Below are 14,887 nucleotides of genomic sequence, written 5' to 3' on the forward strand. Positions count from 1 at the left end.
AGCAAGGCAGAAAGCCCGAAGGCCACACACACACAGCAAGGCAGAGGGCCCGAAGACCACATACACACACAGCAAGGCAGAGGGCCCGAAGGCCACACACAGCAAGGCAGAAGCCCGAAGTCAGGTAGCAAGAAGGCTAGAGCAGGGAGCCCAAACGAGCTCGATGCCGAAGCACTGGAGTCTTGGGAAGGCAGGGTTATAAGGACAGTCCAGGACATAGAGTAGCTGACTAGGACGGGTTGGGTCAGCCAGGGGAGCCTGCTCTTGAGGGACCCCTGGCGGTGAGGCGGTTGCACAGCAGCAAGCCGTAACAGTACCCCCCCCTTCTAAGGCCTCCCCCTCCTCCTGGGTCCCAACTCTGCAGGGGGTACTGAATGATAATAAAGTTAGACCCCCCTCCTGGGGTGGCATAGCAATCTCCAACCCCTCCTGAATTGCAGTGGCAGGTTCATTCCTCTCCTGAAGTAGCGAGGTGGGCTCAACTTCTTCCGGAGCTGATGCGGCGGTTTCACTCCCCTCCTGGGGAGAAGTGGTGAATTCTACCCCTTCCTGGGGCGACCAGGCAGTCTCACACCCCTCCTGGGGTGATGTGATGAATTCTACCCCTTCCTGGGGTGGCGAAGCGGTCTCAAACTCCTCCGGGGGCGACCGAACAGTTTCAAATCCCTCCTGGGGCGACCAAGCAGTCTCACACCCCTCCTGGGGTGATGTGATGAATTCCACCCCTTCCTGGGGCGGCGAAGCGGTCTCAAACCCCTCCTGGGGTGACCAAACAGTCCCGGACCCCTCCTGGGGTTGCACGGCAGGCTCAGGCCCCTCCTGGGGTTGCACGGCAGGCTCAGGCCCCTCCTGGGGTTGCACGGCAGGCTCAGGCCCCTCCTGGGGTAGCACGGCAGGCTCAGGCCCCTCCTGGGGTAGCACGGCAGGCTCAGGCCCCTCCTGGGGTTGCACGGCAGGCTCAGGCCCCTCCTGGGGTTGCACGGCAGGCTCAGGCCCCTCCTGGGGTAGCACGGCAGGCTCAGGCCCCTCCTGGGGTAGCACGGCAGTTGTGGGAGTATTAGTGCTGGATTGAAAGGAGGATAAATATGGAACAGCTGAGGACTTGGTAAACAGAGATGGATTCTTGAAGCCTGAATCATGGTACCCTGGTTCTGAAGTGTGGATTCGCAGCTTATTGAAGGAACAGGCAGCTCTGGAACGCCTTGAAACACAGTTCATTAATTGTGATGGACCTGCAGCTGTGGGAGACAGAGCTCTGCTGGGTTTAATTAGCTCTCTCTGCTTTTGTTTCTGGGGTTTTAACGTGGAAGTTACAGGAGCCTCCCTGACCAGGTAAGCTCTAGGAGTTTCTGAAAAATGCCGTGGTTTTTGGTGAACGGTTTTCTTCAAGGTTTCATGAAGGGATGTCTCAATCCACAAACTACCTGTAATAACTACTTTATTAGTGGGGCCAGAAGCAGAGCATGGACTGATTAAACTGACTGAGCATTCCTGTGAGACAGCTGGTCCTGTAGCAGTGCACAGGGGACAAGGTTTGCCTGGGGGTATCAGACTAGGTATACAAGGACATCTCCACCATCCTGGTCTAGGCGAGTTGCAGTTTAAGCATGTTTGTTAAACTGACACATTCTTCCTTTGACAGTTATTACATGCCCAATGTTCTTGGTCGGGGAGTTGACATGCTAGACAGTCTTGTTAGCTTAAATAGTTCAAGGTTTGGCAGCATGCACAGCTATAAAATCTTTGAGACTGAGGCATATTGTGGTTTGTGGAAAACAAATTTGACTCACCAGTTTTACACAAAGTCCTATCTCTCTCTCTGGAGGATGGCTTCGGCATACTGTTACGTTTAGGCAGTGGTCAGGTGTCGTGAACACCACCTTCAGGAGTGACTCCAGGTGGAGAGAGACAGGGATTGCTGGAAAGTCTCTGATGATGGCTGGAAAGGGAATGCGATGCAGGCAGGAGAGTATGGAACTGGGTGATGGCTGTGATATGTGGAGCAGAGTACTGGCTGGCAAACAAAGTCAAAGTCCAGGCAGGCGGCAGGCAAACCAAGGTCAAGGTCCAGGCAGGGTAAAGGCAGGCGGCAGGCAAACCAAGGTCAAAGTCCAGACAGGGTCAAGGCAGGCGGCAGGCAACAAAGTCAAAGTCCAGGCAGGGTCAAGGCAGGCAAACACAGGAGTCCACAACCAGGCAACCATACAAGAACCTTATTGCAAGGCAGAGAGCCCGAAGGCCACACACACACAGCAAGGCAGAAGGCCCGAAGGCCACACACACGGCAAGGCAGAGGGCCCGAAGGCAAACACAGCAAGGCAGAAGCCCGAAGGCCAGGTAGCAAGGCAGAAGCCCGAAGGCCAGGTAGCAAGGAGGCTAGAGCAGGGAGCCCAAACGAGCTTGATGCCGAAGCACTGGAGTCTTGGGAAGGCAGGGTTATAAGGACAGTCCAGGACATAGAGTAGCTGACTAGGACGGGTTGGGTCAGCCAGGGGAGCCTGCTCTTGAGGGACCCCTGGTGGTGAGGCGGTTGCACAGCAGCAAGCCATAACATTGATTATTAGCAGTTTATGGACTTAACCAAACACTTCTCCAAATCTTTTTTTAAATCCAGCTACACTAACTGCCTTAATCACATCCTCCAGCAACAAATTCCAGATTTTAATTGTGTGTTGAGAGAAAAAGAATGTTATCTGGTTTTAAATTGTCCTCCTATTAGCTGAAAGTGTAAATACCTGATTCATACTTACCCATTCTAGTCCTCTCATGATTTTATAGACCTCTATCATATCCCCTCGCAGGCGTCTCTTCTCTAAGCTGAATTGCTCTAACCTCTTTAGTCTTTCCTCATAGGGGAGCCCTTCCATCCTCTTTATCATTTTGATCACTTTTCTCTGTACTTTCTCTAGTACAATATCTTTTTTGAGATGTGGTGACCAGAACTGTACAAAGTACCCTATGTGCGGTCTCACCATGGAGCTATATAGAAGCATTTTATTCACTATTCCCTTCCTAATAATTCCTAACACTGCTTTTTTAACTGCCACAGCACACTGAGCCGATGACTTCAATGTATTATCCACTATGACGCCTAGATCTTTTACCTGGGTGGTAACTCCCAATATGGAACTTAACATTGTGTAACTACACATGGGTTATTTTTCCCTATATGCATCATCTTGCACTTGTACACATTCAATTTCATCTGTCATTTGTACACCTAATCTTCCAGTCTCACAAGGTCCTTGTGAACGCTCAAACTGGACCAGTCGTGGCATTTTGTGACAGTTTTGAATAGGTGAAGAATCTGTAACACTTGAAACAGGTGATGAGTTTTCACCAAAACATTAGTAAATGTCTGGGGTGGACAAGTTAACTATGCAACACCAACACCAACTTTTGTTTTTTTTTCTTTAAGATAAGTAAAGACAGTGGGGTAGATTTTCAAAGGGTTACGCGCATAAGATAAGCGCGTAACCCCCAAAAACCTACCCCTGCACATGCCCCAGAACGCGCATATGTCCCAGGGCTTTAAAAAATGGGCAGTCCAGGGGTGGGGCCAGGGGCGTGGCAGCAGTCCGGGGGCGGTCCCGAGTCCTCCGGCACAGCGGGCTGTGCTGGGGGATGGCGTGCTGGCAGCCTGCCGGCGCGCGCAAGTTACCCCTTCCTTGAGCAAAAAATGTGTGGGGGGGGGAGATTTAGTTAGGGCTGGGGGGTGGATTAGATAGGGGAAGGGAGGGGAAGGTGGGGGGGAGCGGTAGAAAAGTTCCCTCCGAGGCCGCTCCGATTTCCTTGGAGGGAATGGGGAAAGCCATTGGGGCTCCCCTTGGGCTCGGCAAGCACAAGGTACACAAGTGTGCACCCCCTTGTGCGCGCCGACCCCGGATTTTATAAAATGCACCCAGCAGCGCGCGCATATTATAAAATCGGGGTTACATTTGTGCGCGTCGGGTAGCGCACACAAATATACCCCGCACACGTAAGAATCCAAATCTGCCCCAGTGTTTTTCACATTTTTTGAATGATGATGATGTTTACTTTTTGTTAGAGGGATATTAAGAAGTTTTTTATATACTGGACCAGTAGGTGATGGAGCATTAGCACTGGTCTCAGACTGCTTGGGGCCCATTGTGTGGCAGGAGGCAGTAGATTACATTCTCTGAGCATTTCTTCTGATATGTCATTAATTTTAATTTCTGATTCTTGAATTGTTTGAGTGTGGATATATATATTTTTTGAATATTGATATCTAAAAGTGTTCCCCTCTTTTGTCTTGGTTTGATTTATTCAGAGTGAGTCCGCTGTTTTTGTTGATCAGATTTTTTGCTTCTATAGAAATGGCCTACTTCTATCTGTGAGAGAAAAAGGATCCTAGATCAGAGATTCAGATCATATTTTGACAAGTATTTAAACTAGAAGTGGAGGCTGGGAGATGAAAGTAACTCAAACACCTGGATAGTGATACACATGGATTTCAACACCCTTGTCTAAGAGCTACTCTCGATCAATCATCCAACTAGGGAAATATATAACTCCCCAGTTTGCATTATTATGTTGTGATCACTGCTAGCATTTTGTAAAAACACAAGGAGCCAATACTGGAGATGATGTTTCCCTACTATGAATCTAAAATATTTTCTGTCATTGAGCTGCATCTTTGAGTATCAAAGAGCACAGCCAGCCTTTAATTCGAAGGGGAATAATGGAACCCAAAGACATATTTTAATAGAAATCTGTTCAAGGCTCTTAGTCTAAGATGGCATGTTATCCTCCAGTTTCTTTGGGTATCTGAAAATACCTGGTGTAGATAGAATCCTCACTTTCTCTCCTGCAGTAGCACAGGCTTGACCAGTCTGGTCTGCAAGAGGAAGGAGAGAGACAAACAGGGAGAGAGCCAGATGGTAAGAGTGAATGCTATGAGAAAGAGACCCTAACTCAGGGATGGGGAAACATTTTTTTTTTTTGTTTGTTTTTATTTCTAACACAGGGCCACATTAGTTAGCGGCTCTCGCCTCCACAAAGTAAAGTATAGTGAGGAATGTGTGTGGAATATCCCCTCTGCAAAAAGGGAAAAAATATTGTGTGCACCTAGTGTGGGCAGTTTTACCTGCGGAAATAGTTTTGAAAATTACACTCAATAACGGCAAAATTTTTAAAGCCCAGTGTGCGCAAAAACCAGTATTTTTATTTATTTATTTAAAAGTTTTATATACCGCACAATGGGTAGGTAAACTATCCGTCTAGGCGGTTCACATATTCAGACATACATAGTTTGATCACATATTAAAAACATAATTACAATACTTAATACAAACAAATTAAACAGATACGAGCGCAGCCGGACCGAGCGCACGCCAAATGAATTTAAAAAAAGGCCCGGCCACATGCGTATCTCCTGGTATCACGGACGTGCCGGGTTGTTCAAAAGGGGCGGGGTCTGGGCATGACGGGGGCTGACCGGGACAGTGGCCATTAGTGAGCACCAGCAGCTGACCGGCACACGGAACTTACTATACCTCCGAAGAGGAAGTAAGTTCAAAAACAACAACAACAAAAAAAAAAGGATAGGTAAGGTAGATTTACGGGTCGGGGTAGAGAGGGGAAAAGGGAGGAAGGTTAGGTAGAGGGCCCGATCGTGTCACCACGCATGCTTTACAAAATTCCCGGCCTGTATGTACGGGTGTACACCCGCTCGCAGATGCGAGCACCAATACAAAATCAGGCGTGAATGTGCACACGGACATCGGATTTTATGACGTGTGCGGCGACATGCGCATGTTATAAAATCGGCGCTTCTTTTAAAATCTAGCTTTAAGTGTAATTCTTAAAGAGAAAAGTGAAGCTTTGCAATGTTTATAAAAAAGAAAACAAAAAAATTGACAGCATTTGCAAAACTTATTTTTAAACTTCTGCAGTTTCTTTTCTGCTTAATAGCTTTCTCTCTCTTCTCAAGCACAAAAGAGCAAGTTTGCTTACCATAAACAGTGTTTCCGTATTAGCAGAATGAATTAGCCATGCTGTCTGGGGCGTCCTCTGGGCGGCTAGGTGGCGGAGCTCTCCTAGAACACAGAGTCTTTTAGTGCAGTGTGCCTGCGTGGATATTCCCGCGCAGCCCGGTCTTTTTCTAAGCAAGACGAAGTGGAACAACAACAATGGTCCGTGGAGGCGGGAAGGTCAGCATGGCTAATTCATGCTGCTATCTATGGAAAACACAGTTTACTGTAAGCAAACTTGCTCTTTTCCTGTAGATAAGCAGCATGAATTAGCCATGCTGCTGGGAGTCCCCAGCTGATATGCTGAGTGCAAAGTCTCTGAGTATGTCCTGACAGTGAGGTCAGATAGTGCGCACAAGACAGTAGATAATGTAAGCGGACAGTTCTTGTTGTTGGCTTTCCAGTGCTCAAGAAGTGCCCGATTTGAGGATAGTTCTGCCCATGTCTGTGTCTGCTGTGGTCTGCTTGTCCAGGCAGTAGTGGGCTGTGAACGTATGTAGCGAAGACCAGGTGGCAGCCCTGCAAATGTCCAGAATGGGTACCTCATGAAGGTGTGCGGTAGAAGCTGCCATAGTACGAACTTGGAGAGCCTTAGGGGAGGTTGTTAAGGCTTCCGAACGTTTCTGATAACAGAACTGTATGCAGTTTGAGATCCAGGATGAAAGCGTTCTTTTGGAAACTGGAAGTCTCGGGGCATTCGGGTTGAATGAAACAAAAAGCTGGGAGGCTCTGTGCATAGAGTAAGTCCAGAGTTTATAGTAAGCGAGTACCCGCTTACAATCCAATGTATGGAGTTTCCATTCGCCATCGTTGCTGTGCGGCTTTGTTTAAAAGGTCGGAAGGGCAATGGTCTGGTCGAGGTGGAAGACTGAAACCACCTTGGGAAGGAATACTGGGTGGACGCAGTGTGACTTTATCATGGTAGAATTCTAGGTATGGGGAGTAGTGCACTAAGGCTTGCAACTCGCTGACGTGTCTCGCTGAGGTCAAGGCGACCAGGAATAGCACTTCCAGGAGAGAAATCTAGGGTGATAAGTGTCCAGAGGCTCAAAGGGTGGTAGCATTAATTGCTCCAGGCCTACGTTTAGGTCCCATGGAACTGGAGGTTTCTGGATCGGAGGCCTCAGGCGTAGAACCCCCTTCATAAATTTGGAGATAAGTGGGTGGCAGGAGATTGAGGCCTAGTTGTGAAAGGAATGGTAGGCTGCTATGGCACTGAAATGGACTCTGACCTACGCCGTGGCTAGCTAGCCCTTTTCGATAGAGCAGATGGAGGTATTCCAGCAGTTGCTCAGGAGAGCAGATGAATGGGTCTGTACTATGTTCTGAGCACCTTTGATAATTCTGTCTAGTGGAGGGTTTCCTGGAGGAAACTAGGATATCCTGAAGTTGCAGGGAAAGGTTCAGGTGGTGGAATACCACCCTTTCAATCTCCATGCGGTGAGATGCAGGGATGAGTGAAGGGGGTGAAGCAAGGAGCCCCCTCTTCCTGGGTGAGCAGATTTGAACTGTTGCCCAGGGGAATCGGTGTGTCCAAAAATAGCCGAACTAGATACACATACCATGGCTGTCTGGGCCACGCTGGAGCAAGGAGTATCAGATCTGTGTTGTCCGTAATGAACTTCTGGACTGTGCGAGATATCAAGGGTATGAGAGGGAAAGCGTAGAGAATGTCCCCTGTCCATTCGATGAGGAATGCATCCTGAGCTAGGACCCAGGAACTGGGGTACACTGAGCAGGTCTGCAACTTCTGATTTTGTTCTGTAGCAAAAAGATCGACACGCAGAAGACACCAGGTTTGAAAGAGTCTTTCCACCAAGTCCTGATGAAGCTCCCACTCGTGGGGGTGAAAGATTCTGCTCAGTCTGTCTGCTCTGGAGTTGTTGATGTCTGGCAGGTAAGTGGCCTAGGGTGATGGATTTGCTCTTCGCCCATTCCAGTATCCTTACGGCATCTCTGCACTGGTTCCAGAAACTGAACCCTCCTTATTTGTTGATGTAGAACATGACGACCTGGTTGACCATGTGGACCATGACAGTCTTCCCCCGAAGCGAGTGTTCAAAAGCCTGAAGAGCATTCCGAATGGCACGGAGTTCCAGGAGGTTGATCTGTTGTGACCCTTCCCAGTTGGACCACAGGCCTTGAGTCTGGAGGTGGACTAGGTGGGTACCCCACCCCTTGGTGGAAGCATCAGTGGTGAGGACGGTGTGATGTACTGGGGGCCGTAGTGGTGCTCCCGTCAGGAGGACCGATGGTGTTGGCCACCACTCCAAATTTTGTTTCATGCTGGACATGAGGGTGACTGGAGAGGAGAGAGAATTGAAGAACTGGCTCCATTGGGGCTTCAGACCCCATTGTAGACGACGCATGTGGAGGTGAATGTGGGGAACAACATACATGGATGCGGCCATGTGTCCAAGGATGGTCAGGATCTGACAGGCAGGGGCAATGGTGGCCTCGTGTAGGTGGCCGGCTAGCAATGTGAGGGCAAGGGCCTGGGATTCTGGGAGGAAGGCTCTGTCTCAGATGGTGAATTGTAGAATCTGAGTGGGTTGCAGATTCGATTTCTCGTAGTTGACAAGCAGCCCTAGGCTGCCCAGACAGAGTATGGTTACTAGTAAGGATTTGGGGCTACCAGCAGCCAGTCATCTAGGTAGGGGAACAGTTGAATTCCCCACCTTCGAAGGTGAGCCACCGCTACCGCTAGGCATATTTTAAATACTCTGGGGGATGAGGAAAGGCCGAAAGGAAGCACCTTGTATTGGAAGTGGCGGCCAATGGCTGTGAAGCACAGGTATTGCCAGGACGTGGGATTAATCAGGATGTGCGATAGGCATCCCTGGTGGTCGAGTGAACACGTCCAGTTGTTGGGATGAAGGAAAGATAGGATGGACTTAAGTGACGTCATCTTGAACTTCTTCCTCATTAGGTATTTGTTGAGAGAACGCATGATGGGTCATAAACCTACAGATTTCGTGGGTATGAGGTAGTACTGGGAGTAGAACCCCTGGTGGAGCTGAGAAGAGGATAGTTTGTGAATACAGCTCTGGTGAAGTAATTTGTTGATCTCTTCCTATAGGGGTCTGCGCTGTGCATCCAGCTGTCTTTGGCGCACTATATGCGGAACAGGTGGAATGGATGCAAAATTGAGGGAGTAGCCATCCTTGATGATTCATAAGACCCAATGGTCGGATGTGATTGCCTTCCATGCCGGAAAAAAGTGGGAGAGCTTGCCCCCTACTGGTAGCAGTAGAGATGATTTCATGTCCCCTAAAAACCCTGTGGGGGCTTATGGGGTTTGGTGTCCTGAGGCAGGTGAGGCTGTCGAGGAAGGTGCTGGCGCTGTCGAGCCGTTTCCTGCTGAGGTGACTGAGAGCGAGTTGGCGGACATGGTTGCGGCCGGTAGGACGGGTAAGGTCTGTAGGCACGCTGCTGGTAGTAAGGCTTCCAATATAATGGGTAGTACTGCCTGGCAGCCGTTGAATCTGAAGGAATAGTTAATGGCATGACGGCTACCTTCTGCTCCTTGAGATGTGCTATAGACTCCCGTAATTTGTCTCCAAAAAGATTGTCTGGGAGTCAGGGAAGGTCGGCCAGCTTTTCGTGCACATCTTCACAAATCGCACTCGACCAAAGCCATACTAAATGACGTGCCACAATGGCGTTTGCTGTATATCTAGCCAAAGTGTTGAAGGCCTCATAAATAGTATGGAGGAAGTGCCACAGTCCCTCCTTCGAGTCATGAAACTGGTCAGGAGGTTGGTGGTCCGGGGAAGCCTCCTGTAATAGTGGTTTTACTGATTGCAGACAGTCATACAGGTATTGCGTAATATAAAATTGGTGCTGCTGAAGTTTGGCATTCAGCATCCCCGACTGAAAGACCCACTTCCCGAAGTCGTCCAAGTACTTGGCATCTTTCTCGGGGTGGAGTATTTGAATGCACACATGAATTCTTTGCTTTCTGCATCGCCGACTCCACTACCACTGAAGCATGTGGAAGCTGTATCATGGAGTAGAACGGTGATTGCCTCATACAGAATTTCAAATCCGTTTTGCGAGTGGTGGGCGGTCCGGCAAAGGGACACTCCCAGGCTCTAGTCATTACTGCATCTAAGACGGTGTGGGAGGGTAAGGCTGTGGATTCTGAGGGGGACTCAAAAATTTTTAGGAATCCCAGGACTTCTGCCCTCGGGTCAGGTATTTTCCGGGTCTCAATGTTTAAGCGTTGCCCCACCTGCTCTACAAATTTAGAGTATGAAAGATCCTTTGGTGGAGATATCGGTTCTGTCTGTTCTGCTGCAGGGTCTGAAGGATTCCTGGTGGAGGATCCTGAAGAAGTGGAAGGAGCTCGGGGGAAATCGTCCCCAGGAGGAGAAGCCAGTGGGCATGGACAAGGAGAAGAGGGACCTAGGCTGAGGCTTTCCTGCAGTGATGGAGGGACCTCCAGGGGTGCCTCATCCTGGCACTTTCCTTGCTGCTCAACTATTTTGAGGAATTGAGATAAGATGAGCGATATCTGTGATACAGCCTGGGAGGCTAAGGTATCCTGGGGGGCAGGCGGAGGTTCTCTGGGAGCACCCCTGAGTGGTACAGCTGCCAAGAGTATGTCTGAGTTTGGTCCCCTTGGTCTGTGGGTGTCTTCAGGTGGCCGCTTATCTTTTTTCTTCAGCGGCTCCTGGAGTCCTGAGTTGTCCCTGTGCTGGGAAGCAGTGGACAGGCCTGAATACACTCTAGATGAGGCAGAGGAGCTGTGAGAGGCAGCTGGAGATGACTGAGCCATATCAGAGTCCACCACCAACAGAGGATAAGGTTCCCTGGGGCTTCTTCGGGGCTTTGGGAGCACTATGGGTTGATGGAGTCTGCATTGGCATCAATTTGCGTCGTCGACACTTTATGCTTGTGCTTCGTGGTGTGCTCATGCGGTCGACGCTGCAATTCGGTTGCGTCGGTGGTGCGTCAGGGGCTCGACGCTGAGCAGCGCTGATGGCGGCATCGGAGGTACTGATGCATCCCCTACGCCGTGCGCCGGTATGATGGGAACTTGCTTTGGTGCCGGCCCGCCAAACCAGGAAGTCCTTCCGAGGAGGCTCTTCAATGAGTCAACGCTTTGGAGGTCTGGTGGTCCCAGAGAGGGCTTGGCCAACTCCTCAGAGGGGGCATACGAGCCCGATGCTGCTTCCTTTAACTTGGCAATCCTGGCAGCCTGCTGCCACTGGGCCCGAGTGGACATGCGTCCGCAGTCCCTACAGATCGCCTGTTCATGATCTGCACAAAGGCAGATGTAGCACTTGGAGTGACCATCAGTCACGGACATTATTTTGCTGCACTGGCAAAATTTAAAGCCAGGCGGCCGTTGCATTTTGATGAAAAAAAATGCTTTTTCAAACAAACAATCTGAATTGTTCCCTGTCAGGAAAGAAGAGCTCTGTATGCTGATTGGTGTGCGGAAAAAAAACGGACTAAGGGAGACCGAGGCTGCGCGGGAATATCCACGCAGGCACACTGCACTAAAAGACTCAGTGTTCTAGGACAGCTCCGCCACCTAGCCGCCTGGAGGACGTCCTAGACAGCATGGCTAATTCATGCTTCTTATCTACGGGAAAATAAAAACAAACCCTGGAGCTTGAGTGATGCATTTTAAAAACTGAGCAGAAATGAAGCTACAGAACAATTCAAACCTAAGAATAAAGAATATTAACTGGTGTTATTAGGATCCTTGCAGCACAGTAGAGGATATGGTTTTCTACAGGAAAGAAAAGGAACGGACAGCAGCAACAGTGTTTGTTTTTTTTGGCTTGTTTGTTTTTTTGAGGCTGGCTTTTCCGGCTACTAGAAATGTGTGCAGGGATGGTGATCTCAGGTGAGGCTCAGTAGTGGCAGCCAAAGCAGATGCATGAAAAGGGAGCCAAAAAACATGCCGCCATGGAAATGTTTTTCTTTTGCTGGCTTTTTCTGCTGTTGAAATGTTCAGCTAGGAGGAAGCGGTAGCAGTTTCAGGTGGTGCTTGACAGTGGTGGCAAAAAAAAAAAAAGAATAGAAACAAAATAGGAAAATCAAACCTTCACGTCTGACCCTGTCAGTATCATCTGCAAAGCCACTTTTTATGACGCACCTTAATGCATGCTACATCAGGCCTTCAATGATGATGTATGGGGGAACAGTCACAAAATTACAGTGCCAGCAAGCCGGTAACACTTAACTTAATCAAAGTTTTCCTGATGTACAGTGAGTCCATGGGTTGGTTTTGGCCTGCAGGCTGTAATTTTCCCACTCTTATCTAGCCCATTACTCACCCCCTGTTTAGTCAGTCCAGCATGCAAACATCTTACAAGTAGTTGTTCCAGTTCTTTTGGCATTCTACCCCAACAATTTTCTGACCCCTTCTATACACTGTAAATTATATATATTAATACATGAAAAAATTATATATATTAATGCATGAAAATAAATGGAAATAAACATTTAAAAAACATTTCAGTAGTTTCTTTATCTTTACTAAAATTTATGAATCACTTATAACTAAGCCCTAAGCGATGTGCATAAAAACATACATTCAAAAAATCACAGAATATAAAGTAGCACTGCACAAGTACCTTTGCACAGCTGGCACAATCTTGTCTCCTCAGTGATACAGTAGATGCCTATTGTGTCAGCAAAAGAAGCTGAACACAACCTCTCAATTATTTCCTTTTTACTTGATAATTGTATAGTCAAAATTGCAAGTGTATGTGAACTGATATATTTTTTGCTTCAAATTAGAATGACTAAGTAACGGATTACAATGCAGGGCTCAGACACCAGCTCTGCAAAATTACATAAGACAAACTTTCAAGAGGTTATGCTATATGACTAGCAATATTCTTTTACTTTAACAATGCTCTCAAACATTTTCATGTGCTAATTCCATATGTATTACACATAAAAGTTTAAAACCAGTTTACTCTTAAGATGAGCTCATCAAAGAGCACATTCAGTGGGAAGCACAAAATTTATCCTAAGGAAAACAAGCTACAAAGACCAAAAAGAAAATCAGCAGAGTATTTGGATAGTGAGGATTCCATTAGAAGACTAACCAATGTTTAAAGATGCAAGCCTTATAAATATATCATCTCTTTGAACTATTTTCAGAAACCTAGCATTATTCATTCCTACTTTATGGAAAACAATTTTTATAGTTGAAAATCTGTCTCTGCTAGAAAACAATTCATGTGACTGGGTTAAAAAGGATTAACTCCAACCATTAAAATGTATTTTACTAGTGACACTTACCTTTTGATTGCCACCAGTTCACCCGATTCATTGCTTTTCCCCATAAGTACACTCCCATAGGTGCCATCTCCAAGCTGTTTCAACGTTGTGTACCGGTTCATTTTCCAAAGCCAGGAAAGTATAAAACCTTGTTAGCTCTAATTTCTTCTTTTCTTGAATGAAGTAATTTACATGCCTTTTTAGTAAAGCATCAGGTTTTTCAAAAATTGCCTTTACATATGTGGGTGATTTGTTATTAAGACAGCCAGTTTTCCTTTCCCAACAAATCTAATCTTGATCAGATCCGGGCATGTAGTGGCAGACCAAGGAATAATATTGCCTTCTCAGAGGCATCCTTAAAAAATAAACAAACATGGTATATTTAAAATCATTAAAAGGAAAAAAGAGAATTTTGTTATAAATCTTCAATAATTAAACAGAGTAAAAACTAAACTATCTGAATTAAAAAACTGGGATGTTTGGCTTACTGTTGATTCCTATCTTACTAACACCTACAGAAGTTGAGAATAACTGCTTAGGGAGTATAAATGAGAGCAGCAGCTTCAAACCGTGAATTACATCGTAATACATCCTGCCCTGCCTCCACCTCCTCCCACAATGGTCCTTCCCACTCAATCTGGGCAAGGTGGATAAGTCACTAAGGCCTGGAGCTCACCAACTACAAGTTGAAGTGATGGCCATCAAAAAAAAAAAAAAAAAGCAACTATCCAGGTCAGGTATTTAAGCTCTCAAGAGTTCAGAGGCTCAAAAGTGGTTTCGAAAAGCTGGGTTAGAAACTTGTTGATGTTTCAAGACATAGGGGATTCAACTGAAGACTGAACATTTTGGTGATAAGGTATACCCTAACTGAGTTGGTTTTGAGGTTGGACTCTGAGAAATCTAGATTCAAACTGTAAAAGAGTCTACGGCCCCCTTCATTAGCTTCATGCTCCTCCCAAGAAAGGGGGAGGGGCAGAATATTGAGATTTGAAAAATAGAGAGTGGAGTAAGTCAGTTGCTATAGCAATTCCCTCATAGGAGTAGCCACAGTGTTACAGCTCACAGGTTGGAGAGAGAGAAGCTCAAGAATCTTCCAGCCAGAAGATTAGGAGTAGGGAGGACAAGAGGAAGCACAGTCTCTATGAGTTTGGGAAAGGAGGAAAATCTGCCTTTTGCTCAAGTGCTTCATAGTTATATAGGGAGTACATAGGACTACACGATAGCTCTCTATGGTGGTGCTTCTGAAACAAACTAAAAAGTAACTCTTCCTGTTATTTCTATTGGTAGGGTGGAGAGAATCCCATGTGCACTAAAGTGAAAATACATGCATATTTTGGACTTTTATAAAATGTGGAATATGCAAGTAGAAGCTTCTTATATGAATATATGCTAATTTTTACATGTGTAAAATTCACCTTTAGTGAATAGCATCTTAACGCACTGTAACATGCATTACGGTGTGCATTTAATACAAAAACTTTAACTACCTCTAGATCTGTAATTAATTTGCATTAATATCAGCATTAATGTGAATGCATGTGCTAATGCAATCAACTTATGTAAATGAGTCCCTCTGCATAATTTTGCATATTTGCAACTCATTTACATTTTTTCCCATTAATGAGCATTAAGACTGAAATCTCTTC

The 14,887-nt window shown here is 46.9% G+C and overlaps 1 protein-coding gene across 3 annotated transcripts in view; it reads right to left on the reverse strand.

Annotated features, from left to right (window-relative positions):
- Positions 1–13,592, reverse strand: part of MAK (male germ cell associated kinase) — a 218,254-nt gene extending 204,662 nt beyond the window's left edge. For all 3 annotated transcript variants that reach the window (XM_029590648.1, XM_029590650.1, XM_029590649.1), the window contains exon 1: positions 13,263–13,592. In XM_029590648.1, the coding sequence (XP_029446508.1) occupies positions 13,263–13,363 (101 nt within the window). In that variant the 5' untranslated portion in view covers positions 13,364–13,592. The remainder of the gene's footprint in view (positions 1–13,262) is intronic.
- Between the last annotated feature and the right edge of the window lie 1,295 nt (positions 13,593–14,887).

The sequence above is a fragment of the Rhinatrema bivittatum genome, chromosome 2 (genome assembly GCF_901001135.1).
Source record: "Rhinatrema bivittatum chromosome 2, aRhiBiv1.1, whole genome shotgun sequence".
Taxonomy (NCBI): Eukaryota; Metazoa; Chordata; class Amphibia; order Gymnophiona; family Rhinatrematidae; genus Rhinatrema; species Rhinatrema bivittatum.